General features: G+C 35.0%; 1 protein-coding gene and 1 long non-coding RNA gene across 3 annotated transcripts in view; one reads left to right on the forward strand and one right to left on the reverse strand.

Annotated features, from left to right (window-relative positions):
* Positions 1 to 496: 496 nt before the first annotated feature.
* Positions 497 to 25451, forward strand: part of LOC137254069 (uncharacterized) — a 288722-nt gene continuing 263767 nt past the window's right edge. Inside the window, exon 1 of the long non-coding RNA XR_010953965.1 lies at positions 497 to 734. This is a non-coding gene — a long non-coding RNA (uncharacterized lncRNA). The remainder of the gene's footprint in view (positions 735 to 25451) is intronic.
* Positions 8688 to 23801, reverse strand: LOC137254541 (serine protease easter-like). 2 transcript variants are annotated; one of them, XM_067792278.1, is made up of 6 exons: positions 15087 to 15270; positions 13168 to 13277; positions 12690 to 13108; positions 9419 to 9615; positions 9254 to 9355; positions 8688 to 9181 (listed from the first exon to the last, which is right to left on the reverse strand). In XM_067792278.1, the coding sequence occupies exons 1-6, from the start codon at positions 15169 to 15171 to the stop codon at positions 8865 to 8867; spliced, it is 1230 nt and encodes a 409-aa protein (XP_067648379.1). In that variant the 5' UTR covers positions 15172 to 15270; the 3' UTR covers positions 8688 to 8864. The 2 variants fall into 2 exon arrangements, with proteins under 2 accessions (XP_067648379.1, XP_067648380.1); XM_067792279.1 differs by lacking the exon at positions 15087 to 15270 and adding an exon at positions 23493 to 23801 and having other exon boundaries at positions 8689 to 9181.

Below are 25451 nucleotides of genomic sequence, written 5' to 3' on the forward strand. Positions count from 1 at the left end.
TTTTTATGGAGAATGGTAGAATGAGCGACACTAGCGCCATCTGATATTGAAAAGTAGCCAATTTTGTTCCAATCAAATCATAAGAATAAGAATTTGACATTTGCTTTGGCTAAGGGTGTTGGCACACTTTGCAAGTGAAATTATTTTTCCCACTGGTTGGTAAAATTTCTAACATTTTTTGCAATTGAAAACTGTAATATAGCAATCGAATAAGACACAAAATAAGTTAGCAAGTATTTTTGTTGCATATGGAGAATGTTTACAACAGTGCTTCGCGAAATTTTGTATGTGAATGGCCAAGGCGTAATAAACTTGAATTTCCAAGTCTGAAGTTCCTTCGTATTTACAAACGCAACATCTTGGTTGATTGTGGCGATTTTATTGGATTGCATAAGCTTGTGCCAAACGCATCTATATGAAAAATGTCATTGTGTCACCGCCTTTTGCTTAAATACTATTTCTTCATGCCGACGCTTCGGGACAACCGAAGTAAAATGGTTCGCTCAATATACTTGAACAGGTTGTCGGTAAAAAGGTACTTAAGCAGGGCAGTTTTCAAGTAGATCATTGTGTGATAAGTGGTTGGTGAAAAAGTGTTTAATAATGTTCTAAAAAAATAAATAATCAAAGAGTTCAAAAGGTGGCATTTTAATCAAGTGTAAACAAGTTACTATTCTAACGAAGATCGAATGCAATGGCGAATTTTCGTAAGGGGTTGTCATACGCGTATGCTGGTAAGTATTTAAAATTAAAGGTTATCTGATATACCTGAAATGTTTCTAATGCTTGTTGCGTTTACTGGAATGCAAAGGGTATCTTTTGATCTGCAACTCTGTAGCCAGATTTTTGGAGAAACTTCGGGTTGGAGCCGTCAGTATATTAAAGTAATAACAAATGATCAGTTTGTGACCAGTGCAGACCGCTATAAGTTAATGGATATCAGCTGTAAATGTACTCATTGAAGTAGAGCTGGATTCGATTCGATTTTTTGGAGAATCGATTTTTTCGATTTAATCGATTAAATCGAGTTGAAAATATTTGATTGCTACCCAGTTGTTTACCAAGGTTGTACCGCTAAAAAAGCTCGCCAGTTTCTTTCTTGTTTCGTTGACTGAGGCTCTTTGGCAACATCAAGGAGTACCACAGGGTTATTCACTGGTTCCTCCCATCGGAGTGATATTGATAGAGTATTCGGTACCTCAATATCATGCTTTCTGTATTTTTTCCAGATATTCCAATTTTGTGCGCAGACATTTCTTCAGTTAGTTCTGCCTTCTCTGAAATGTTAGCTTAGAAATCACAAGGAGAACAACTTTTGCCTATAACCCTCTATTAATCTCTCATAATGGCTGCGGTATCGAGAGTCGATTGAAGAGAAAAGTCATGCCGATGAATTATGGTCATCTCCGTGGAACCAGCCGATAGGTCTTGTTATGGGAATTCATGAAAAGTTTCGGCACAGCAGGTGTTCCTATCGGCATCCGTATTTGGAAACAGACGAAGCGGAAGACCTCCGCCAAGAAGATTTGATCTCCCTTGGTGCTCGCAATTGGTGTCAGTTATGTTGAAGCCGGGACAGCCAAGTTGACTCGCGCAACTGCAATGCCAAAATCTCCTAGGCGGAAAAACGCCAATTGTTGGTGATGATAAAATTTCTTCATATTTCCCCTTTTACTCAGAGCCACTATCATAATGGCGTATAGTCATAGTTCATAGTTTTTAAAAAAATCGAGCTTTTTGAAAATTTAACCACAATTTTATTTGGTCTGTGAATACGCGCCAATAAACCTAATTTATAAAAAAAAACAACAGATATATTTTCTGCACGTTTTAAAAGATGATCAAAACTGCGAAGGCAAAAAATCGAACGATTCTAAAAAGAAACTCGATTCTCCATTTCTTATAAAAAGATGGATTGAAACGATTAAAAATCGAATCGAAATCCAGCTCTACATTGAAGCATATTGCCAGACTTCAATGTGCTTTATATTGCACTTGCTCCATGCATGTAAACCTTTGGTGATTACCTAGTTGAGCGGACTTCATGTTTTTAGTTAAGGTGTTACAATGGACGCTAAAATAGATTTTAAGCCTCATATTGAAAGTTGTATAAATCGAGCTAAAGAGCTTTTAAAATTTTTAAACGTTGCTCCAAGGGATTCAATAATTGTTTCATTACCAAAGCGCTTTTAATCTCATTTGTTAGATCAATCCTAGAATATACTTCATTGCGATGAACAGGAGTCGATTCACAAATAGTTTTGCTTTACGAGTTCAAAAGCCCACATGGGATCCGCTAAGAAATCTTTCTTCCTACTACAGCCACTCAAAACATATACAGTTTCCCACCCTACAGCGTTATAGAAAAATGCTTGGTGTATTATTTATAGTAAAACTTACAGGAGGGTTGATAAATAGTCTGTTATTGCCTGGGTAAGGTTAAGTTTAACGTCTAATTCAGGCTATTTAGACATTTTCAGCCATTCTTCTTAAGTACATGCAGATCACATTTTGAAATGCACGAAAGTAGAAGAGAAATGCTGAACAAACAATTTCTGCTGAATACCCAGAAACCTGGGCATCCCAGCAGACATCTGATGGAAGAGGCCCGAACACATTCACAAAAAGGAGGTTAACTACTATGCCAGAGATTTCCCGGTGAACCTCGTTCTGCAAGACAGATACCAATAGTTGGAAGTTGGGAAAAGCCACTTATCCAGGGAGACGCGAGTCACTCTAGGTCACCAACCATATTTTCAAATGCAATGTTGAGCCAATGCTTCTAACACCCTTATCAAACCTGCCGAAACAGCAGGTTTTCTTCGGTTCAAACAGCTAAGCGCCAAGTAAGAAGAAGAGGAAGCTATTATGCAGGTGCAGTAGCAGGCTATACATTTTATAAAAATGTATATTTTATTATATAAGGAGTCCCGAGATGCAAAATTTTTACGTCCTACGCTTGCATTTAGACTTTATATTTCAATCATCTTCGGAAACTAAAAAATGACCACACGATTTGTGGAACAATTTCGCCCAAACAATTTTACCTACTGTAACTTGTACAGAGAAACCCCACCTAACGGACACCTTTATTATGTGGACAGCTCTCTTGGTCGGACAGTTTTTCGTGCACTATATTCTAGGTAACATTTTTCGAACAAATTGCCCTCCGTTAGGCGGATAATCTCTTGGTCAGACAGTTATTTTTTATAAAAGGCGATGAAAAGCCTCTACTGAGCGAACACGAATTTGGCGGACACCAAGACCTATTTTCATAAAAATTCTATGTAAAACGTCTCTTGGCGGGCAAAAATCCTTCGTAAGCAAAGTGAGAGGAGGAATATCGAAATACACGTTTTAAAAACGTTGTATTGGGTGCGGACATAAGTATTTTTTAATCGAAAAAAGGGGGTTCCCCAAAAATTACCAATTTTACGTAAGATAAATACGAACTCAAGTTTAAGAAGTGCCATAGTGTGGCTATATATAGCATTGCTTTTATTTAAATCGGAAATAAGGTTTCCCAATTACCTTAAGCTAGATAAGGTTTAACTGTTCGGTCCTTAAGGAATTCACATTAACTAAATGTGCCCTTATAGTTACTAGAAGTATATTCGACGACCAAACTGATAAACCTTACCAACCATGACCTATGTTATGAAATAACTATGTGCCATTTTTCTGTTGGAAAATAAACTAGAAGTTACCTAGGGAACACCCTACTAGCGGCTTAATGAACTGAGAATTTAATTTAATTTGGCGTAATCTTTGACACCTTGCAGCCCTACGCTTGGTTTTACAACTCTCTTACTTGGTTGATCATGGGCAGCTATTGTCTCTATTCGCAGCAGTGAATCCATCATTTCATTATCGTCTGTGATAATATGACTGGTGCCTTATAATGATTGTAAACTACTCGCTATTACAAATCTTCGAAGTGCTTTTTTGCACCCTAAAACACTTCTAGTTGTTGTGCTATGCGAAACTATCGCTCCAATGACCGTGTGGTTATCAATACAAAAATACAAAAGTTAACGTGACACGAGTTTGCACAGTTTTCTTCCAGTATCTCTGCCAGTGTCTACAATCTTGTTATTATCGGATCGGTACAGTGTTCCATATACCACTCCGGTTCCATTAATTTGATTCCGTTTTCGTATCCAATTCTATTGAGGCTATAAGATCTTAACCGAAGCACAGGTTTACATTATTTTTAGTACAGATTGTGAGTACTAAATCTATTACACCACTCTTGGGCGGAATAAAGTTGGCTGGCTATAAGTGTCCGCCCAAATAGACTTCACTGTATTTTGGTGATTCCTATTTTTCCTGCCTATGTGGTACACATTTTTCCCAGCAACATAAATTATAACATTTTAAATTTATTTATTTATTATAACACATGAATGTTTGTTGCACTCTCCGGTTAATTTACATATTATAATTTTTGCATGCAACGCGTGTATGACGCGTGTAACTTACCCATAAAAGCGGTGTGCACAACATAATATGTAAATTAACCACTTTCGCAAGTAAAAACAGCTGCTCCGTAATGCTTCCGTTTGATTGTGTAATTAAAACAAATAGGCATTTTTTAAATTTATGAAAATATTTTAAACGAACAAAAAAAAAAAAAAACCCAACTATATCAAACATTTGTGGCATGGCACTTAAAAAGGCGCAAAACTGCTTTTGAATGAGCTGCCAAAGGAGGCTTAAAATGTTTATGAAACCTAAATTAAAACATTCGCACATCTTAAACAATATTTATTGCTTTCTCCACTTTATGTTTTCTTTTTTGAAAATTGCCTTCTTCGCCTTTCTCCGCACGCCTTAAACATTCTCAAATTTCACCTTTTTTTGTCACATTTTCACCCAAAAAATTGTGCACATATGTTGTAAATTTATTATTATTCAGTCGAAAAAAAAAATAACAAAAGCAGTCACCCCTCTAAGGTGTGTTTTCATTTCAGTGCTGCTATAAATTATTTTTGTTTGCCATATCAATTAAATTGTATTATCGTTTGCCGCAGAATTACCCCAAACATTGACTTTCTCTGAGCTCTTTGCTGTAAGGAGGCCTGCAGTGCATATATTAACGCTTAAATTACGCCCATTTGTGTTACAAATTTATCAGAATTTTGGTTTGCATTTATCGGCAAAAAAACCTTGGTTATTGCTGGATGAGCTTAGGGGCACGTCAACCTACGTTATCGTCTGAGCAGAAAGTGACAAAATAAATACGTAATTAATTTCCTGTTTATTATATCAACTCGGCAACTAACCTCTCTTGTAAAAAGATACTGCAAATATGGTTTTATGATAAAATAAAATAAAATGAAAGAAAATAAAATGAAATAAAATAAGACACAAAAAATAGAATAATATAAAAAATATAATATAAAATAAAATTAATAAAATTAAATAAAATAAAGCAAAATTAAATTAGATTAAACAAAATTAAATACAATTTAATAAAATGAAACCAATTAAAATAAAATGAAATAAAATAAAATGAAGAAAAATAAAATAAAATAAAATATTCTCGACATACAGAATGAAGAAAGCGATTCTATTCATACAGCACGACTCATTGAAGAATGGAAAATGAAAACACTCCATGGCAGACAGCCCCATTCATTAAGTCAACCAGGGATCGATCCCGTTGCTTCAAACCTATGGCTGAAAAATTCAGGAATCTTTATGGAAACTGAGGGCCTCATGATAGCAATACAGGACCAAGTCATCGCCACAAAAAATTACTTAAAGTACATTATACGCTCTGAAATAGACAGTGACAAATACAGGAAGTGCCAACAGCAGTCGGAAACAATACAGCACATAACAGGAGCTTGCGTTATGCTCGCAGCAACATACTATTTACAAAGATTATCGAAAATAAAGATGTTGCAGGGACGAAAAATCGTGTAAAGCAAGCTTCACAAAATTCTAGTAGGTCACACTCACCACTTACCACAGCAGAATTTGTTAAACTACTACTGTATGTTTTTGTTATTTAGCAATTATTTGTACACTTTTTTTTCAGCTAATGTGTTCAGAATTTTAACTTTTACTCTCTAAAACTCTAATCAGTGTATTTCTGTGCTTAAATTATGTTAAAAATTGTGTTAGAGTTTTTGGTGTGGTGAAAATGACCTACTAGAATTTTGTTACGCTCCGCTGCTTTCCACCAAAGTTTGCGCCTGCAACATCTTTATTTTCGATAATATTTGCTATTTAGCACGACATAACAACGTAGCGAAAATCGTTCACCAGCGCTTGGCAATTCGTATGAATCTGCTTACAGAAGAGGTCCCGTATTATAAATATACTCCCTCGGCAGTGCTAGAAAGTAGCGAATATAAGCTGTACTGGGACCGCACTATACTTACAGATAGAAGTATACCCCATAACAGGCCGGATATAGTCCTATTAGAAAAGAAAGAAAAGAGCGCGTATTTAATTGAAAATTGGGGTTCCCAATAACACAACTTGAAAGACGTGCACACAGAAAAGAAAGTACACAGGACTTGCTCAGGAAATGAAGCTGTTATGGCACCTTGATAAAGTAAGAATAGAGCCAATAATAATTTCATCAACAGGCGTGGTACCCAAAACCCTTATGACGACCCTGGAGAAACTAAAATTAGAAGATAAGCTTCTACCTATTCAAAAGGCAGTAATTCTATCAACAACATCCACTGTTCGTTCGTTTTTAGACATTGACATGTAATTTACAGATTATTATGAATTTACCAATATATATTTAGTATAAATAGCTTTATATGTCTTGTTGTATACAACCGATGTATAATGTATAGCCCAAGGTGGAGTTCAAGGAAGAAAAGAAAATAAAATAAAATGAAACAAATTAAAATAAAATAAAATAAAATGAAGAAAATTAAAATATTGTGGTTAAAACAAAAAAAAAAACCAAAAAACACAAGTAAGGAAAGCTAAGTTCGGGTGTAACCGAACATTACATACTCAGCTGGGAGCTTTGGCGACAAAATAAGGGAAAATCAACATTTATCAAAATGAACCTAGGGTAACCCTGGAATGTGTTTGTATGACATGTGTATCAAATGAAAGTGTTAATGATTATTTAAAACGTAGTGGGCCTTAGTTCTATAGGTGGACGCCTTTTCGAGATATCGCAATAAGGGTGGTCCAGGGGTGACTCTAGAATGTGTTTGTACGATATGGGTATCAAATTAAAAGTATTAATGAGGGTTTTAAAAGAGAGTAGCCCTTAGTTGTATATGTGAAGGCGTTTTCGAGATATCGACCAAAATGTGGACCAGGGTGATCCAGAACATCTTCTGTCGGGTACCGCTAATTTATTTATATATGTCATACCACGAACGGCATTCCTGCCAAGATTCCAAGGGCTTTTGATTTCGCCCTGCAGAACTTTTACATTTTCTTCTACTTTATATGGTAGCTGTGGCACCCATTTTACAAAGTTTTTTCTAAAGTTATATTTTGCGTCAAAAAACCAATCCAATTACCATGTTTCATCTCTTTTTTCATATTTGGTACAGAATTATGGCATTTTTTTCATTTTTCGTAATATTCGATATCGGAAAAGTGGGCATGGTCATAGTCGGATTTCGGCCATATTTTATACCAAGATAAAGTGACTTCAGATAAGTACGTGAACTAAGTTCAGTTAAGATATATCGTTTTTTGCGCAAGTTATCGTGTTAACGGCCGAGCGGAAGGACAGACGGTTGACTGTGTATAAAAACTGGGCGTGGCTTCAACCGATTTCGCCCATTTTCACAGAAAACAGTTACCGTCACAGAATCTATGTCCGTACAAAATTTCACAAGGATTGGTAAATTTTTGTTCGACTTATACCATTAAAAATTTGAAATTTTATTTTATCTTTGCATTTTGTTGCACCATATAATTACTGGAATCGAATGTTGACATAATTTACTTTTATACTGTACAGATATCAAATTTTGTGTTAAAATTTGACTTTAAAAAGCAATTTTTTTAAAAGTGGGCGTGATCGTCATCCGATTTCGCTAATTTTTATTCAGCACACATATAGTAATAGGATATGATGATACCTTCGACGAATGCCAAATTACAGCTTGCAAAACTTTTAAATTACCTTCTTTTAAATGTGGGCGGTGCCACGCCCATTATCCAAAATTTTTCTAATTTTCTATCTTGCATCATAAGGTCAACGCACTACCAAATTTCATCGCCTTATCCGTCTTTGGTAATGAATTATCGCATTTCTATGTTTTTTCGAAATTTTCGATATCGAAAAAGTGGGCGTGGTTGTAGGCCGATTTCGTTAATTTTAATCGTTAATTTTAGCGATCTGAGATGAACGCCCAGGAACCTACATACCAAATTTCATCAAGATACCTCAAAATTTACTCAAGTTATCGTGTTTACAGACGGACGGACGGACATGGCTAAATGAATTTCTTTTTTCACCCAGATCATTTTGATATATAGAACTCTATATCTATCTCGATTAGTTTATGCCGTTACGGATTACCGTTATGCGAACAAAGTTAATATACTCTGTGAGCTCTGCTCAGCTGAGTATAAAAATAAAAAAAGTATTTTGAGACATTTTCTTGCATATCACAAGCTTGTTATTAGCCTCGAATAAAAATGGTTTACGAAAGGTATTTTTTCTCGACTTTGAGACTTATTATGTTTTTAGTAGATAGCACAAATTTTATTTTCTAATTTAATAAAATATTTAACTTATTTCCTAAAACAGCAAAAGGCGGACGTACCAAATGCATTAAAATTCTATACGAAATTTGTAATATCCGGCACAAACGTAAAGATCTTAAAAATATATTCACCTCTTAAGATTTACCCAATATTCATTGATCTTCTCCAATAACTGCAGTTATCCAATACATTGAGTTCGCAACGCTCTCCACATAATATGGAACACTTTGCTCGTAACCACATTCGTCCATACCAAATGGGACTATGCCTATTTGTATATAGAACTCTGTTGTATTTTTATATAACCAAAATACTGGACTACCCGGATCACCGCTGCATGTACTAAATTGATCATTGCCACTATCTAAACACATTTTAGATTCATCGGTGTGCTTGAATAGATAAGCGATACTACAGATCAAAATAGGCCGTTGGCGAACTGTATGCTTTTTGATAATGGTTGACGCGTCTGTAAATATTTAAAAATTACACTAAATTTTCTAAAAATAAAAAACTTTAATATTTTTTGTACAACTCGTACCTACTGCGCCAGATTTCCAGCCAGCAATTCTTAAACTTTCCTCATCATAGGGCGCATCAAAATGATCTCCTTGGGTGGGTAAGCAAATTGGTTTGATGTTTTCTATATTGAAATAAAAATCGGAAATCTAAAAATTGTCATAGATGTGTATACCATCTTACTCACTATTTCGTTGTGCTCTTGCTTTCAGTTTAATTAAACCAACATCCCTTCGTCCTGATTTTTGGTCAAAATCTGGATGCCTTATAGCTTTACTAATTACAAATTCCTTGTACTGTGTGCAAGTCTTCATCCCCTTTTCTTGTGAACAATCTTTCTTGGTGTTGTCTTTAATGTCATATTCACCTAAACGAACACCGACCCTGAAAAGGTATATGTAACATGTGTACATGTCTCAAAATGAATAAGAAAGGCAGCAAAATAACATGAAGTCACTTAAAGAACTTTGCAAAATCTTCTGAAGCACCGCTGCTAAAGGCACTCTCCCATGCTCAAGCATATCTCACCCTGAATTGGAAACTGTCTGGCGAATATATAAGTTGAAAACATTTAATCATCGATCAAGTGCCATAAATACTCAAAAAAATTTGGGGATTTATTACGAAATGCGTAAAAAAGGGCGATCTGTTGACATGCCATCCTGCACATCCTTCCTGCAAACCGAATTGGCAAGAATATAACGTTAGCAATTGCAAGGCTTAAGGCCTCTGGGTAATTTAAGTGCCGGTTGAATTTGCAACGAAGTATAGTATCATATGATAAAGGCGAACAGACTACATGGACCCGTTGCTGAGCTTCGAAAGGGATCTTGGAGCCACAATAGAGCCGGAGGATTGGCGTAAGGGTGAATAAATCGAAGAACATACTGTAACGAATTTACTTGCAAATCCTCTTATTTGCCCTTTTGCTAAGTTCGTATCACTAAACTGTTGAATAAATAACTCCAATATTGAATAATGGAAAAATGGCCTTTATTGAAATACTTCACAATAACACTTATACTTTGCAACTAGCTGGCTTAATAACCAAACTGATAGCTTAAATGAAACTCTACTATTAAAATAATACTGCTATGGCTCGCTAGATAGCGTCTTAATCGTAACTGCTTGATGGCTCAAATCAAACTGAATTCCAGCGGCTCTATATTTGCTGCCTTTTATACTCTCTGATTTCAACGTTCGCATCTTCTAGGTACTTCCAGAATCTACTAGTTGCCATCAGCTCTCAAACTTCTCAGCTGTAACTACAATTGCACGATTTTATAGCTTCTCTCATTGTATACTTTCAGAAGTATCTCAGATATATGCATGTGTTTGTGCATTGACTCTCCGCTGCTCTTATACGTACATGGTACATATGTGTAGACGCAATTATTGTTTCGTTTATGTAGATACATAAAGCTGGAGACATTGGTGCTTTATCGGTAACCTTATCGGTAACCTTTTAACAGCCGATTCGACCAACCTTATGAGAATCAATGCAATCGATTATTGGTGCCGCTAAGGTCGTAACCGTATCGTAGCCAACCAATTGGGTTTTGGTTTGCCGTCGTAACGATAAACAGCTGTTTACGTTAGGAATACGGATACAGCGATACCACATACAACACCAATGACTCCGGCTTAATGATTGAATTATTGATGTGAATTCACGTCACTACTTAACATCGGCCTAGAGATAGCACCACCCCTTAGTTTTGCTAATATTCGTAACAATACTTTACCATTACGTTATATGTTTAACGTGAATACCTGTCTGTGGTGGACCCAACACCAGGGTGTCAAACATGGATCTAATTGCATGATAAGTGGTCGAACTATCGGCTCCATATTTCCAGCCTCAATAATCTTTCGCTCCAGAAAAAAGAAGATCAATATCACTTTAGAGTATTTAAGGTGCAAATTGTAGCCCTGAAGAAAACAGCAGCAATTCTGGAGGAAGCTTGTTGAAGCTGCAGGCGTGTCAGTATATATATTGATAGTCCCACGGCCATTATGGTATAAGTCTCACACAATACTACATCACAAAGTGTCCTGAGATGCAAAGAAGCATTGGTTAGCCTTCGCTCAGGCCGGATCATATATTCTATACTGGTTGCTTGGTGGAAAAGGAATAAAACGTAACGAAAACGCCGATTAGTTGGCAGAAGGTGCCGCACTCGATGTATCAATAGACGTGTTAATCTACTTGGCAGAAAGGAGCAAGGAGTTCTATATGACTTATCAAGCAGAAAAGGCGTGGACAAGATCATGTGTAAATCCTTCACCGTTAGACTCAAAAAGTTGCTTACATCTCTGGAGAGAGGACATAAGGCTCACATTGGGGACACTAACTAACCTTGCCTTTTGGCGTCACATGCTTATAAGTTTGGCCTAACCAGTAACAGCAAATGTGGGAAGTCCCAGTTGCAGGAAGAAATGGTTGAGCACGTTCTGTGTTTATGTCCTGCGCTCGCGAGTTCAATGCTCCAACACGCATACATGTAAACAGTGAAGCTAACGGCGAAGAGATATTTGACATACAAACATGTAGTCAGGTAAGAGCAGAAGTTATGACTCACACATACATACTCATATAACTAGAAGACAAAATATATATCAGATATATAAAGGAGAAATTAGTAGGCAGCTGTTAACGAAGGCTCTTCGCGAAAAGTCTAGACACTAGGAGAATTGCCCGAATGCGGCAACAGAGAGTATAAAAGCAACTGTTTGATTTTAAAACGCTGTAATTGAAGCACGACAGTATTGTAATTGTGAAGTACTACTGCCAAAGTAGTGTAAATAAACAACATTTTGATATACTGAATATTTGAGTTATTTATTCGACAGTTCAGAGACTCAAACGTTAAAAAAAGCTGCAAAATAATCAGGAATTTCCCAAAATTCGTTGCAATATGTAAGCATTGGTACCTTTCTGGTTGTTTTCCTTTTGGTCGTCAAACAACTTCAGATTACACTATGGAAATGTTCAGTCTTTGTGAGGTCTTTATTGATAAGACAGTTTAACCTAACCTACTAATTTTGTTAAAATATCTTGTTTCACAGCTGCATCATAACGATAATTGAAATATGCGCTGAAATCCAGAGCCATTAAAGCGTGCTCTATTGAAATGGAGTAATTATTGGCATTTTTTTATAAGTTTTGCTGTGGAGTCTACATGCGGTTAGATTATCCTCGATAAAACAGGATCAAGAATATTGTTTGTGTTTCATTTGGAACGGAGTCTACCTATTAAGTCAAGTTTCAGGCTCGTTCACGAGCAATAGGTTTTTGTAAAAAGGCAGTATTTGGTAAGCTAGGCTTTCTACTTCCTTGGGGACTTCGCATATGAAAGCAAAGCACATAACTCTATTTACTAAGGAAGAATTTCCAAAAGCAGAAACTGCATACGAAACTATAAAATCTTTACCTGTTCTTCAAAACTTGTACTTACAAATTTGGTTTAATGCATTGAGCTGCCGTTAGCACCCAACGTTCAGTGATCAACGAACCGCCGCAACCGAGATCTTTTTGACCATTTGTGCCCTCATACTGCAATAACGCCAGCCAGGGAAACTCTAGTATATCCGCCTCAATATTAGTGCCATTCGGATTTTTGCTAGCATAAACAAAACCACATTTTTGTGAACGTAATATATTCAAACCACGGGGATTTAAGCTGTTCTCAAAATAGTTTTCAATTGGCGGTTCCGTTGTTGTGAGCAATTCGCTTTGTGAAGGTATTGGAGTTTTTTGTGGCGGCCCAATTGCCACTACGTTTATGGTTGGAAGCGCTGGTGCTTGTGTTGTGGTTGTTAGAGATTTATTTTTAAGGTTGCTTTCCATTCCACGAGGGCAGCAAATTTTTCGAGGCTTAATGAAAATGTGTTTTTAGTAAGTGTATATTAAAATTAAATATATCTATGAGGTACCTGACAAAAGGAACTTGGAAATATGACTGCGCCATTCAATTCAGTACAATCTTTATAGGATGTACAAACTCCGACTACATTACTGCTATATTGACATATGTCCTGTGCATCTATAAAATAAGTAAATATCAAAGAAGCTATGACATTTTTTTTACAATACATAAATGTAGGCGCGTGTCAAGTTAACTAAAAATTAAATTCCTTAAGTTTAACACAACATGGTTTTCTTGTAGATCTAGTCAGTTCAACCAAATCGACATACCCAGAATTTTGAATCAGCACCATAATTGGTGCTCGTAATCTAGGCAGTTTTGGCCAGAGGCATACAACACCAGTCGTTGCAACATCAGATCAAATCTTCCTCACCAGCACGGCGAAAGTCTTCTTGTTCCTCTGTAAGCACATTCAGGTGTCAATAGCAGCACTTCCAAAAATTACCAAAAATCTTTCGTACCATTTTGGGACTACTTCGGGCAGCATTTTGTGAACATTTGAGGATGAGTTCAGAATAATTTCGAGACTATATCGGATTCAATTTGGAACCATTCCAGGTTTCCGGATTATTTTAGGTATCATTTCGGCACAATCTCAGGTCCATTTTAAAAGTATTTCGAAACTATTTGGGGACAGTTACAGGATAACTTCAGATTTTTTCGAAAATATTTCGGGACCAATTCGGTATGATTTCAGAATCACTTCGTACCTAATTTAGGTATCATTTTGGGAAAAGCTTCAGATTATTTCGAAACTGTTTTGAGGTATTTTTGAGGCAATTTAACCATCCTTTCTTTGACAGTCAAGCAGCAATTTACGCAATAATGTCGCATGGATCAGCACCTAAATGCATGTTAGAGTGTAAGCAGTCTCCGGAGAGAATCGGGATAGGGAGAAGCATATATCTATATTGGGTACCTGGGCATATGGGAATAGATGGGAATGAAAAAGCAGATGAACTAGCTAAAAAGAGCGCATCCTTTGAACCTTACTGCGTAGACGCCTCAAATTAGACTGGGCGCGGGCTGTAAAGTGTCGAAAATTATGTTCTGGCGTGACATGCCTTAAATTAGGCTTGGTCAGTGATAGCAGATGTAGGAAGTGCGGGTTGGAGGAGGAAACGATCGAGTACGTTCTGTGCTCGTGCCCTGCGCTTGCCAGGCTAAGACTCCAGCTATTAGGGGTGATATAGCTGTCAGCTCTAGAAGCAGCAAGTGGCTTAAGTCCTAGAAAGCTTCTAGTATTTGCCCAGAGGACGGGGTTATTTTATAACATAGGTCCTGGTTTTTGATATGGTTTTTCAGTTTTGTCGTTAAAAAAAAACTTCTGGTAGTACTACGGACTCATTCAGTCTATGTGAGGTCCTCATGGACCGGCCAATTCAGCCTAACCTAACCATCCTATCGGGTACACTTGAGTGTCAAAGTATTCAAGAAATTTTCCGAAAAAACCATACAGTTCTACCCCCTTCAATATGTTTTCAATCCTATACGCATGAACAAAGAGTGCACTTGCTTCATAGTAGTTGATATGTACGCTCATCCCCCATCCCCCTTTACTGAATAGCATTATGTGTGCACTTTTAATTGAGTGATCTGGTATGATTTCTTCTTGTGGGAAAAACGATGAGTCCCTGTTTCTGATATGAATCAATTAGTCCTTGTTTTAAAGAAAGAAATTATAAGTCCCGTTTTTACTGACGTGTTTTTCTTTTACTGCATATTAACGGCCTTTAATTAAATAGTTACGGAAACTCATTTGGTGAAGGTTATACGTATGTCAACTCATACATATTTTTGTAATACGCGGTTCCACCCGAAATGAAATTTCCTTACATGATTCACTATAGATATGCGTTTTTTTGTCGGAAATAGGCACGCTTTACCTTTCGCAGCAGTTCGATCATTTTACTATTAGTTACTCACTTGTCACAATGAATAAAATCCAAATCAAAGATAAGCGAAAAGTCGTGACCATTATAGAAATATTTAAGATCAACGCTTTTTTCATAGCATAAGTTCTAGACTGAAAAGCAATACAGTTTGTTTAATATATGTATTCGTAAATAAAGGACTAATGATTGCGTTGAAAGCTAATAAATAACTAAAATTAAAAACGATAACTTGCATCTCAATCCATAAGCTGGATTTGAGTTCTGAAGAAAATGAGCTGTATTTTTATTTTTATATGCAAAAATGTTTGCATTTGGTACATACATATGTGCATATAAATTATGCATATGTGGAGTTCCACACCAAAATGAAATATTTACACCATAAGTAATTTCGTGGCAAAATTTACTTAATAGCTATCAAAATTGATACCAAAAGATTTTTTTTGTATGGAGATAGTTTGCTTGAATAATTATAAAACGGAGATTTTAAATTGATAAGCCCGTTCATTGGAAGTTGTATACAAATGTAAATGCTACGATTTGGTGCGCAGTGGAAGGCTGTATGAGGGTATATATTATGTTAGCGTAAGTTTTATCATTTTATTGTAGCGTAATTTTTTATTATTTTATATATTTATTTCATCTACAGATTGATTAAATGCAGACCTGTTAAATAATGATTACTAATGGTAATGATTAGCCGTTCCACTGCTTATATTCTTTAAATGCCATGAAATGATTACTTGCCAATATTCTATTTTAAATGATTATTTTCAATTGATTAAAAAATAATCAAAAAAGAAATAAAAAAAATTAAAAAAAAAAATTAAGAAATAATCAAAAATAATCGAAAAAATTTAAAATAATAAAAAAGGCCTTTTTTGATTACTTTTGATTTTTATAAATAATCGGAAAAAATCATAATTTTTTTTCTAATGTTTATCAATAAGTAATTGCGTTTTCCGGAAAACAATTAAATAATCATTGTCCAATAAAATAGGCATCTAATTAATTGATTATTAATGCTAATTCAAATTTAAAGATCTGATTAAATCTCATAGACTATGTATGGCATATGTATTTAAAAAATTTCAGTACACGTATTCTATATATAAAACTACAAACAAGTTCACAGAACTATCTGACTAAGTTTGACGACACTTCTTAGTTCATATAAAATCTGAATTATATTGCTAATGGTGTTGGGATGGACGAGAATCAGAGGACCATAGTATAAGTTCGTGGATTTGTATAACCTTTCACTTTTCTTTCATCCCTTTCTCGTATTTGGAAATTCTCAACATGGGGGTAAATTAATTCTTTAAACAATAGTACATTATTCAATATTGTTGCGAATACTAGCAGTTCTATACATTGTTATACTGCTAGTAAATAAATGCACAACAACAGCAAAGTTAGCAACAACGCATATGCACATGTAAATGTCAAAGCAAGCAGCCACACATACATGTAAACAGCGAAGGGAATATTTCTCATACATAAATATAGTCAGAACTTAAGGGCAGCAGTTCCTTTCAAAAAATTATGCGATTAATCCCTAAAGTGATTGGTCTTCCTTAATCTCTTTTGTCTAAAATCGGGCATAATTGATCCGTCCCTTTCGGTATAGTTGGGATTGGGCAATTTGAAATAATTTTAAGAAATATAAAAAAAAAAACGGCAACGAAATGAGTAAGGCAAAAAAGAATACAAGTGATTTAATTGAAATATTTTAGAAAAATGCGGAGCCCTATACCGTACCTTAATTACTAGGACTTAACGACTAACCCGGAGTTAGGGTTAAAGTTATAGAGACTATATTTTATTCCTTTTTGAGAAGCTGGCAACAACTTATATCAACAAGATTTGGTGGCTCTACAAACCCTTCGACTGTGTTACTGCCATTAAAAATGCGCCTGGTCCCTATTTCAGTCCTTATTGAACCGAAAATGTACTAGTCTTCATATGGCCAATATGGGTACAAAAGGGATTGGTCCTAGCGATTCTTTTTGGGGTATAAATGGGTACAATTAGTTTTTCATAGGACATGCTCAAACAAAAGAAAACAGCTAAACTCATACAAAGGGATCAAAACTGGCATTGGTCGCATCCTCCGTTGCGACTCATTCCGGATTCATCCTGGACTAATCGCATTTTTTGCAGGGTTATTACTCACACATACACACCCATATATCCAGAAGACAAATGTGAATATCAAAAATATTAAGGATATATAAATAAGCACCTGCTGCTGTAGGCTCTTTTCGAAAAGTATAGACCCTCGGAGAAATACGCGAACGAGGCAACAGAGAATAGAAGCGCAAGCTGAGGAATAATCAGTCAGTTTGATTTTAAATGCTATAATCGAAGGGCGCGTGTATTGGAATTGTACTACTGCGACAGTAGTGTTGAGTTATTTATTCGGCAGTTCAGTGATTCGAACTATAAATGAAGGTGCTAAAATAATCAGGAATCCCCCAAAATTCGTTACAATATGTATATTATTGAAGATTTTGTCGAAATGAACGCGATTCCGAGCAGCACTGAATAAAATTTCATTTGAGCTGCACTGTGCGGAAGTTTGGAAAGGACGTGTTTCTAAATTATCTACATACTATCAAAAGGTTTTAGATTTTTTTATCGAAAAATAAGCGATTTGTTATCAACAAGTTGTTGGTTTGTTATAAAAAAGTAATTGTTATTTGATCAAAGAGATAGGGATTTATATTCGAAAAGTGATGGATTATTTATATAAATATGATATCAAAAAGTAAAAGAAAAGTTATTGATTTATTACTCGAGGGCTACCAATTATTTATTGGCGCTTTTTTTATAGATTTTTTATTAAAAAAATTTAAATTTATTTATCGTAGTTTTACAAATTTTGTGTGTGTCTTATCGATGGCGTTAAAACTTTAATATAAACTTGATAACACATCTGTAATCCGTCAATAACAAGCCGATAAGCAACCAAAAAGAAGCCGATGACTCAGCGAGCCGGTAACAAATCGATAACTCGACTTCTGTTCTAGTTTAACATCAACCCCTGGACGAGCTCTCATTAACTGAAAAACAATAGTGTCTTAGACGCACATCAGTATATGAGTATTTACACATCGAACTTCTCGAGTCGCTATTTACGCTATTTTGTTTTTAGTTTTACAAATGTTGCGTTTTTTTGTGGACCCCCACATATGTTCTATATAGTAGCGATGTACATTGGCGTGTTGCACAAAAAAATTTTTTATATATCTACACCGGATTATATACTTCGGGGGAACACCTCATAATCCTGGATTTAAAAATTCCAACAAGACATAATCCACAGAATTCCCAGAAATCCCGACACGGAAGAATCACTATCATCCTTCAAACTCCAGGTTGCGTTAAGACAAAATCCAAGACAAATTCTATCTAGTAATATAGCATATACAGAGGATTGAAAATTGCAGCAATTTTTTAATATAATATAAATATTTTTTCGGGGTTTTTTTTCGGAATTTTGTGGTCGGGTTTTGTCTTGTCGGATATTTCAAAAATCAAAATTTCGCCGTGAATTTCGGTATTGACGGATAGTACACGTTAAGTCTACTATCAAAATATTAACCCTAAAAGATAACATTATTTTTTTACCCTAGAAAGATAACGTACGTCTGAGAGACGTGTTCAAGTTTAAGGACCCTAAAGATATAAAAAAAAACTTAACATTTTTTTTTGGATTTTTTTGTTATCATTTACTTGATATATATACACTTGTTTTAAATGTTTTTTAAAGAAAAATATTGTTTTTTTAATATATTAAAAATTAAGTTTGACTTGTCTTGAATTTGTCCTTACAAAACTCAGTTTTTTCGAAGGACCTCAGCTTATAGCAAAAAAAATAAAATAAAACCATATTTTCGTACTTCAATTGAATGAATTGACTGTTTTAAACTATACTTAAAAAAATATTTGCTAAAATTACCATTTTAGGCAAAAATCTTAATATATAAAAAACACGTGTCACACAATTGAGGCCAATGGACTCCTAAACTACTGAACCGATTTTGAATTTGTTTTGCACCCCGTGTGTAGTTTGATCTAACTTGAAACATAGGATAGGTGACTGGGTAACTAGGGTCTCGAGATATAGGCCAAAACGTGGACCCGGGTACCCCTAGCGTGTGTTTATAGAATATGGATATCAAATGAAAGCTGTTGATGAGTGCTTTAGTAGAGGGTAATTTTCATACCCCTGGGTGACTAGAGTCTCGAGATATAGGCCAAAACGTGGACCGGGTACCCCTAGAGTGTGTTTATAGAATATGGATATCAAATGAAAGCTATTGATGAGTGCTTTAGTAGAGGGTAATTTTCATACCCCTTGGTGACTAGGGTCTCGAGCTATAGGCCAAATAGTGGACCCGGGTACACCTAGAATGTGTTTATAGAATATTGATATCAAATGAAAGCTGTTGATGAGTGCTTTAGTAGAGGGTAATTTTCATACCCCTGGGTGACTAGGGTCTCGAGATATAGGCCAAAACGGTGGCCAGTGAATGCCTAAACAGTGTTTATACAATATGGATATCAAATTAAAGCTGTTGATGAGTGCTTTAGTACAGAGTAATATATTATCCAGAGACGGACTGGGACTGGGATTAGGACTTGGACTGGGACAGAGACTCTTAATGGTTCTTTGGCTGGGACTGGAATAAAATACATACCACCTTCTGGGACAGGCAATAAGGGATGCAGAAGAATGAGAAGAAATTGAGAGAAGAGAAAAGAGAGAAGGAGATTGAGAAAGAGATAGAATGAGACGAAGATGGAGATAGATGAAGCGAAAAAGACGGAGGGAGGAGTGAATAAAAGGATTAGGAAAAATTGAAGAGGGGGGAGGGCAGAGTCAGACGGAAAAACCTTATTAAAATGTATGCAGATTGGCCAAGTTTAGGGCAGGACAACGTCTGCCGGATCTTCTAGTTACATATAAAATTAGTCATGTCACGTAGTCACGTAAAAGACAACGATACGTCTCTTAGACGTATTTTTAAAAAACAATCGTATATATTTCAGCAAACAAAAAAGTTACTACTGAAAAACACCTCCCACTGACATGCTGGTAATGGTAGCTAAGAAAACTGAGAATGAGAATGTTCTCTCTTTACGATTGTGGGAGACTGAGAGTAAAATTAAAACGACGTACGTCTCACAGACGTACTTTATCTCACTAGGGTTAATAAAAATTGAGCAGGGTCGATTTGAAGATGCGTAGAAATGTTATTTCTGAAAATTAAAAAAAAAAAAAATGTTCTCTTAAAGTTTTGCTTCGCTGTTTTCTCGTATAAGTCAGTGCACAAACTATGGATAAATCGGAATTGTTTTTATGAAATTAAATGAAGATAAACAGCAATACATATATATATAAACACAACGAAAATAAAAATGTTGAACATTTTTTTACTCAATTTCCCGGACGAACAGGACCTGGCCAAAAACCATAAATGCGCTTAGACAAAGGCTTTTTTCGGGGAATTAAACAACTCTTCTTATTTGACAGCTTCAGAATTGTGGTGGAAAACGGAGTCTAACAAGAACGGAGCCACGCCCATTTATTAAAACTTTGAATCGATGTTTCTGGCGACCCAAATGTTAGTCCAAATACAATATTTGACCGAGTTCGCTTCATTAAGACCTAGTCTAGGTCGACTCAAAGTTCCAGCAAATCTTGACCCTTAACTCAGCAATGGTTGAGATCACGAAAAAGTACTTTAGAAGCGACCTGAAACTGAAGCAAGACATGCGAAGTGAGAAATTTACGAACTATCAAATTTTGTGGCCCTGGTGTCGAACATCGCAAGACGCGTATATGCGATTTATCACGAATTTTAATACAATTAACATAATGTTAAAATAAAGGCGCTTGCAAGTTCCCGAGTTTTATTTCCGAGGTCAAACCCTTCAATGGCAGGAGTAATTTTAATTTTCTTAATGAATAAATTTTGAATACACTGGTTTTCTGTGCCGTTATATTTTTGAATAATTTTTAGTTGTAAATTTGTTAGTATAAATTTGTTTTATACCAAAGTGCTCGCTCATCATATGAAAGTGCTTTTGCCTTGCACTTACATATGAAAAAAAAAAATTCCATATAAATTTTATTTATATGTGTGGGCATTTTTTGTGCTTTGAAATTTGAATTTTTTTTATATTTGAAATGTAAATTTGTATCTGTGCCCATGACTCTGGGCAAAACAAAAACAAAAGTGTTAAGTGTACAGGGGTTGAGCTGCCCTGACCGTAGGATTTGGGTCTTTATTTCAAAATGCAGTACTTTTATAAAGATAAAAAACAATTTTAAAAATATATTTTTTTTTTTATATTTTTATTTGCCTTCAAATATTATAATTTATTAAATTTTAATGAGCTCGAGGCAGTTTAAAAAATTGAAACACAGTTTAAATTTTTATATTTCAATTTCAGTCGGTAAAACATATTCAATTGTTTCCTGAGGATGATCTCAGAATGAGATCGAAATATCGACCAAATAAAATTGAAATATAAAAATTTAAAATGTGTTTCAATTTTTTAAACTGCCTCGAGCTCATTAAAATTTAATAAATGATAAAAAACAATAAATAAATAATAAAAATTTTACTGAAGCAAATATCAAGTTTGTCGCATGTAATTTATATGAAAAAAGTTTTTTACTACGTTCGCGTAAGGCGCAACAAATTTTAAACTGCAAAAGAACACTCTACTATTCATATATCTCACGACTAAATCTGAATATAAATCAACTCAAAACAAAAAGTGTTCCAGAAAACGTAAGAAAACGTCATTATCGTTCAACTAATTTCAAGCTTTTACAAATCATATTCCCTATTAGTAGAGAACTTTTATAAAATCTAATAAACAAATCGCTCGATATTGAAATAAAGAAGTGTGTAGTATGCACAACTTCCAAAATTGGGATTTTCGACTCAGTTTACTTATGGTGAATTTTCATGTGCAGTTATGTATATAAAAATGCGATTAAGATTGGCGTTATCACATTCAAAGTCTGACTGTGAATGACAGAATACTCGGAACTTTTAAAAATGAGAAAACCTCTACAGACTCAGCGGCAATGTGCATGAAGTGCCCGTAGGAATAATTTTTTTTTTTTTTATAAAAACAATAATAATTCCCAACCGTCACGAGGGGCGCATACGCATGATGCACGGATTTGAATGGAATTACGCGATGATTTCGCTTCGCGATATTAAAAAGACCAAACGTGCAAAGTTGCATTAAGGTTGAAAGATTGACCGAAGGTTTGAGCTCCAATTCGTCTTCTTAAATACCCGATTCGATCGCTTTGTCTGTACTTTCTGTTGGGCTAAAAAATTCACACTTATCGTGCAAATCACTGCAAAAGTGTTTTACAATGTTTAATAAATATTACACTGTACAACCACAAATTGGCAATGGATTTAAAGCTGTGTCATCGTATAGCACGACTAATTTCTCTTTAATTTGGGTATAGAGGTCCGGTCCTAAAAAGATGGAGAGGTAGAATTTCATGCCGAAACTCCTTCTTCTACCGCTTTTTCATATATTTTCCCGAAGCACCTTACTTACAATTGCCAAGTTTTTTTTCTTTTGACTTTTGTGGAAAGAGGAAATGTTTCAAAAAGAATATTTCTTCACTGCGAGATTCTCCAAGGGCAAGACTCCCTGCTTCCTTTGAAAAAGGCTCCCGCAACGACCAGTTTGGCTTCTGCGTGGAGACCGTGTGGTAAGCTGAAGCAATTCGCTGGGGCCCGTTGCGTTGGAGCAAGGTGAGACGGTTTCGTGTGCTTCACTGTATCCGCTCAAAAGCTGTTCTTCTTCTAGATCTTGTACAAACTTGGCCCAAGACCCCTTTCAGCACCTTGTTTTCATGTGCGAATAAAGAAACCTGAGACGTGCCATAAGTTTGCTCAGTGGAAATGATGTAGTTTCTGAAAAATCAAATTGCCACCTGACAAGGTTTTCGTAGTGTTATGTTTGGCAAGCGTTAAAATTAGAGCCAAATCACCTTAGAAATATCACCTTAGGATATTAGCGTCAACGAATCGTATGCTGGTCTAGTGAGCTGACCTGTAGAACTTTTGCAAGAGAAGGATGCAAAAAACGAGTGAATTGGCATGTGGAGGTAAATGAAGAAGACAAGGAGAAAACAAACTTCAGTGTCAGAGATTGTTTTTCGCAATATACAGTTATGGAATTTTGGACGACTTCATGTACCAGCTACTTTTGAGAGACGTATGGATTGAGTACTAAAGGACTACATTGGAAGACATGTTTGGTGTACATCGACGATATCATCGTATAGCGAAATAAGTTCGTGTGGAATTCAATAACACAATTTTAATTTTTTAAATAAAATTTTAGCACGCAGTAAATATTGAAATACTATAAAAAAATTTACCTTATTTCACAAACATTTTAAACATGTAACAGTTCCATAGCGCTGAAAACCCATTAAAAAATTAAAAATCATTCATTTGAGAATGTTTTATTGAAAGCATTGTAAATCAACATGAAACCAAGTGGAACTAAGTTAGAAGGAATTTTTTTTAAACAAATTTGTCATTTAACAAATTTTCAAACAAATCAAAACAGCAACACACATACATGGATACATTTTAATAAATCACTGGATTTTTAAATTTCGACAAATTTGTATAAAACTGATTTTCGGCCTTTCACTTTGTAATCCTCTTTACGCCCCAGAGTTTCATTTAACTTCATCCGCTTGTAGCAAACAATTATTTTTACTAAATGCCACAAATTAAATGAACATTTCATTATATGAACAGGCTGGGTTGTATGTATGTACCAAGGGTGGTGTGGCAGTTTTCTATAGATATAGTGCAAAGCAATAATATCCGTATTGTTCCTATTTTGTTTCCACTTGAGTGGTTGAAAATGTAACAAATGTTTAAAGTGAGAAAATAAAAAATATTACATAAATATTTTAATATAGCAAATTGATTTTGCTTGAAAGGATTTAAAAATGCAAATCAACAAAATTAGGGTGGGTTTTTGCGACGGCTTGTAAAATATCATTAGGTGGAATATTGAAATGCTTTCAGAACAAACACCTCTCACTTCCGAATAAGTTTAGGCTTTTCTACTACTTGCGATGTTTTACTCCAACTTTTTTTTTTAATTTGTGGTAGCTGCGGAATTTATTTCATTTCTGAGAAGACGAACTTTTGCTGAGAAGCTTTTCATTGGAGAATTACATTCGGATGGTTTGACAAACTATTACTGAGTAGAAATGGTACCTTCATTTCAAACGTCGGTTAACATGTAGTTTATATTGCTCCTGATTTTAAAAACTCCAGTCATCAAACGGATTATATTTTAAAATTAGTAAATTATATTTCTATCATCCATCATCAAAGATTCCCACATAACGACTTTCGCCCTAAAGATTCTCTCTTCTGAATAAGCAACTCTCTTCCCTCTCTCGCATAACGCTGTATGTAGCTCAGTGGTCGGCAAAAATTAAAATGTAAGTGTATTAGTGAGAGCGAGAGCATGAGCATCCCAGTGGGAAATTTAAGTTAAAGTTACAACATGCAGAGGATGCATTTATAGCAAAAATTTTGGAAAATTTCATTTTTGATTCAGAAATAGTTTGAAGTATTCTCAAGTCCATCAAATATCGCATAGAGCTGACTTAAAAAACAAACTATTTCGCTAAGTTTCTTTTAATATTCTATATTATTTTTTTTGCAGTGCTAAAGTTCAATTTTTTTTGGCTCAAAAAAAAAACCAGTCCAGAATGAAATTGTTACAACTTTGTTAAAATAATTTAAAAAACTAATATTGTAGTGAAAAGTTATTTAACAACTTCCCTGTCCCCATACAAAGCGCTTTGAGAATGCCCCACGCCCATAATTTTTTGTATTGCTTAATTGTATAATATGAATATATATTATAAAATATTATTTTTATAAATAATTGGCATATATTTACCTTATTTTAGCTATTTTATTTTGTGAGTCAAATGTGACTCCTGAACATAGCAAAAACAATTTTGTTTACCACGTTCAATGGGTCACATGTAAACATATAGGACCATAAGAAATAATTTAATTTTTCCAATCACAATAACGGTAAATTGATAATAGCGTGTATTAGTGTGCTTTTTTGTTTAATTGAAGTTAGAATTCTTAAGTATATACAAAAATTGGGGAAAATGAGAAAAAGGTATCAGAAAAAAATTTCGAAATTTTCTTTCATTTTCCTAAAGTTTAGATCTTTTGATATACGCTGACCATGGTGGAATAACCAGGTGAAGTAAGCCGTCAATTGTCTCGCTCTAAATTCTTCTTTGTTCTGTCATTCGGTTATCTGAAAATTTTTCACCAATGTT

The sequence above is a fragment of the Eurosta solidaginis genome, chromosome 5 (genome assembly GCF_040869045.1).
Source record: "Eurosta solidaginis isolate ZX-2024a chromosome 5, ASM4086904v1, whole genome shotgun sequence".
NCBI classification, from domain to species: Eukaryota; Metazoa; Arthropoda; class Insecta; order Diptera; family Tephritidae; genus Eurosta; species Eurosta solidaginis.

Excerpts from the sequence above, each read along its gene's own strand:
- LOC137254541 (XM_067792278.1), bottom strand. The coding sequence starts at position 15,171 with ATGAAAAAAGCGTTGATCTTAAATATTTCTATAATGGTCACGACTTTT. Across the intron at positions 13,278-15,086 it reads GATTTTATTCATTGTGACAA|ATGCACAGGACATATGTCAA; the intron begins GTGAGTAACTAA and ends CTTATTTTATAG. Across the intron at positions 13,109-13,167 it reads TTCCAAGTTCCTTTTGTCAG|CCTCGAAAAATTTGCTGCCC; the intron begins GTACCTCATAGA and ends ATTTTCATTAAG.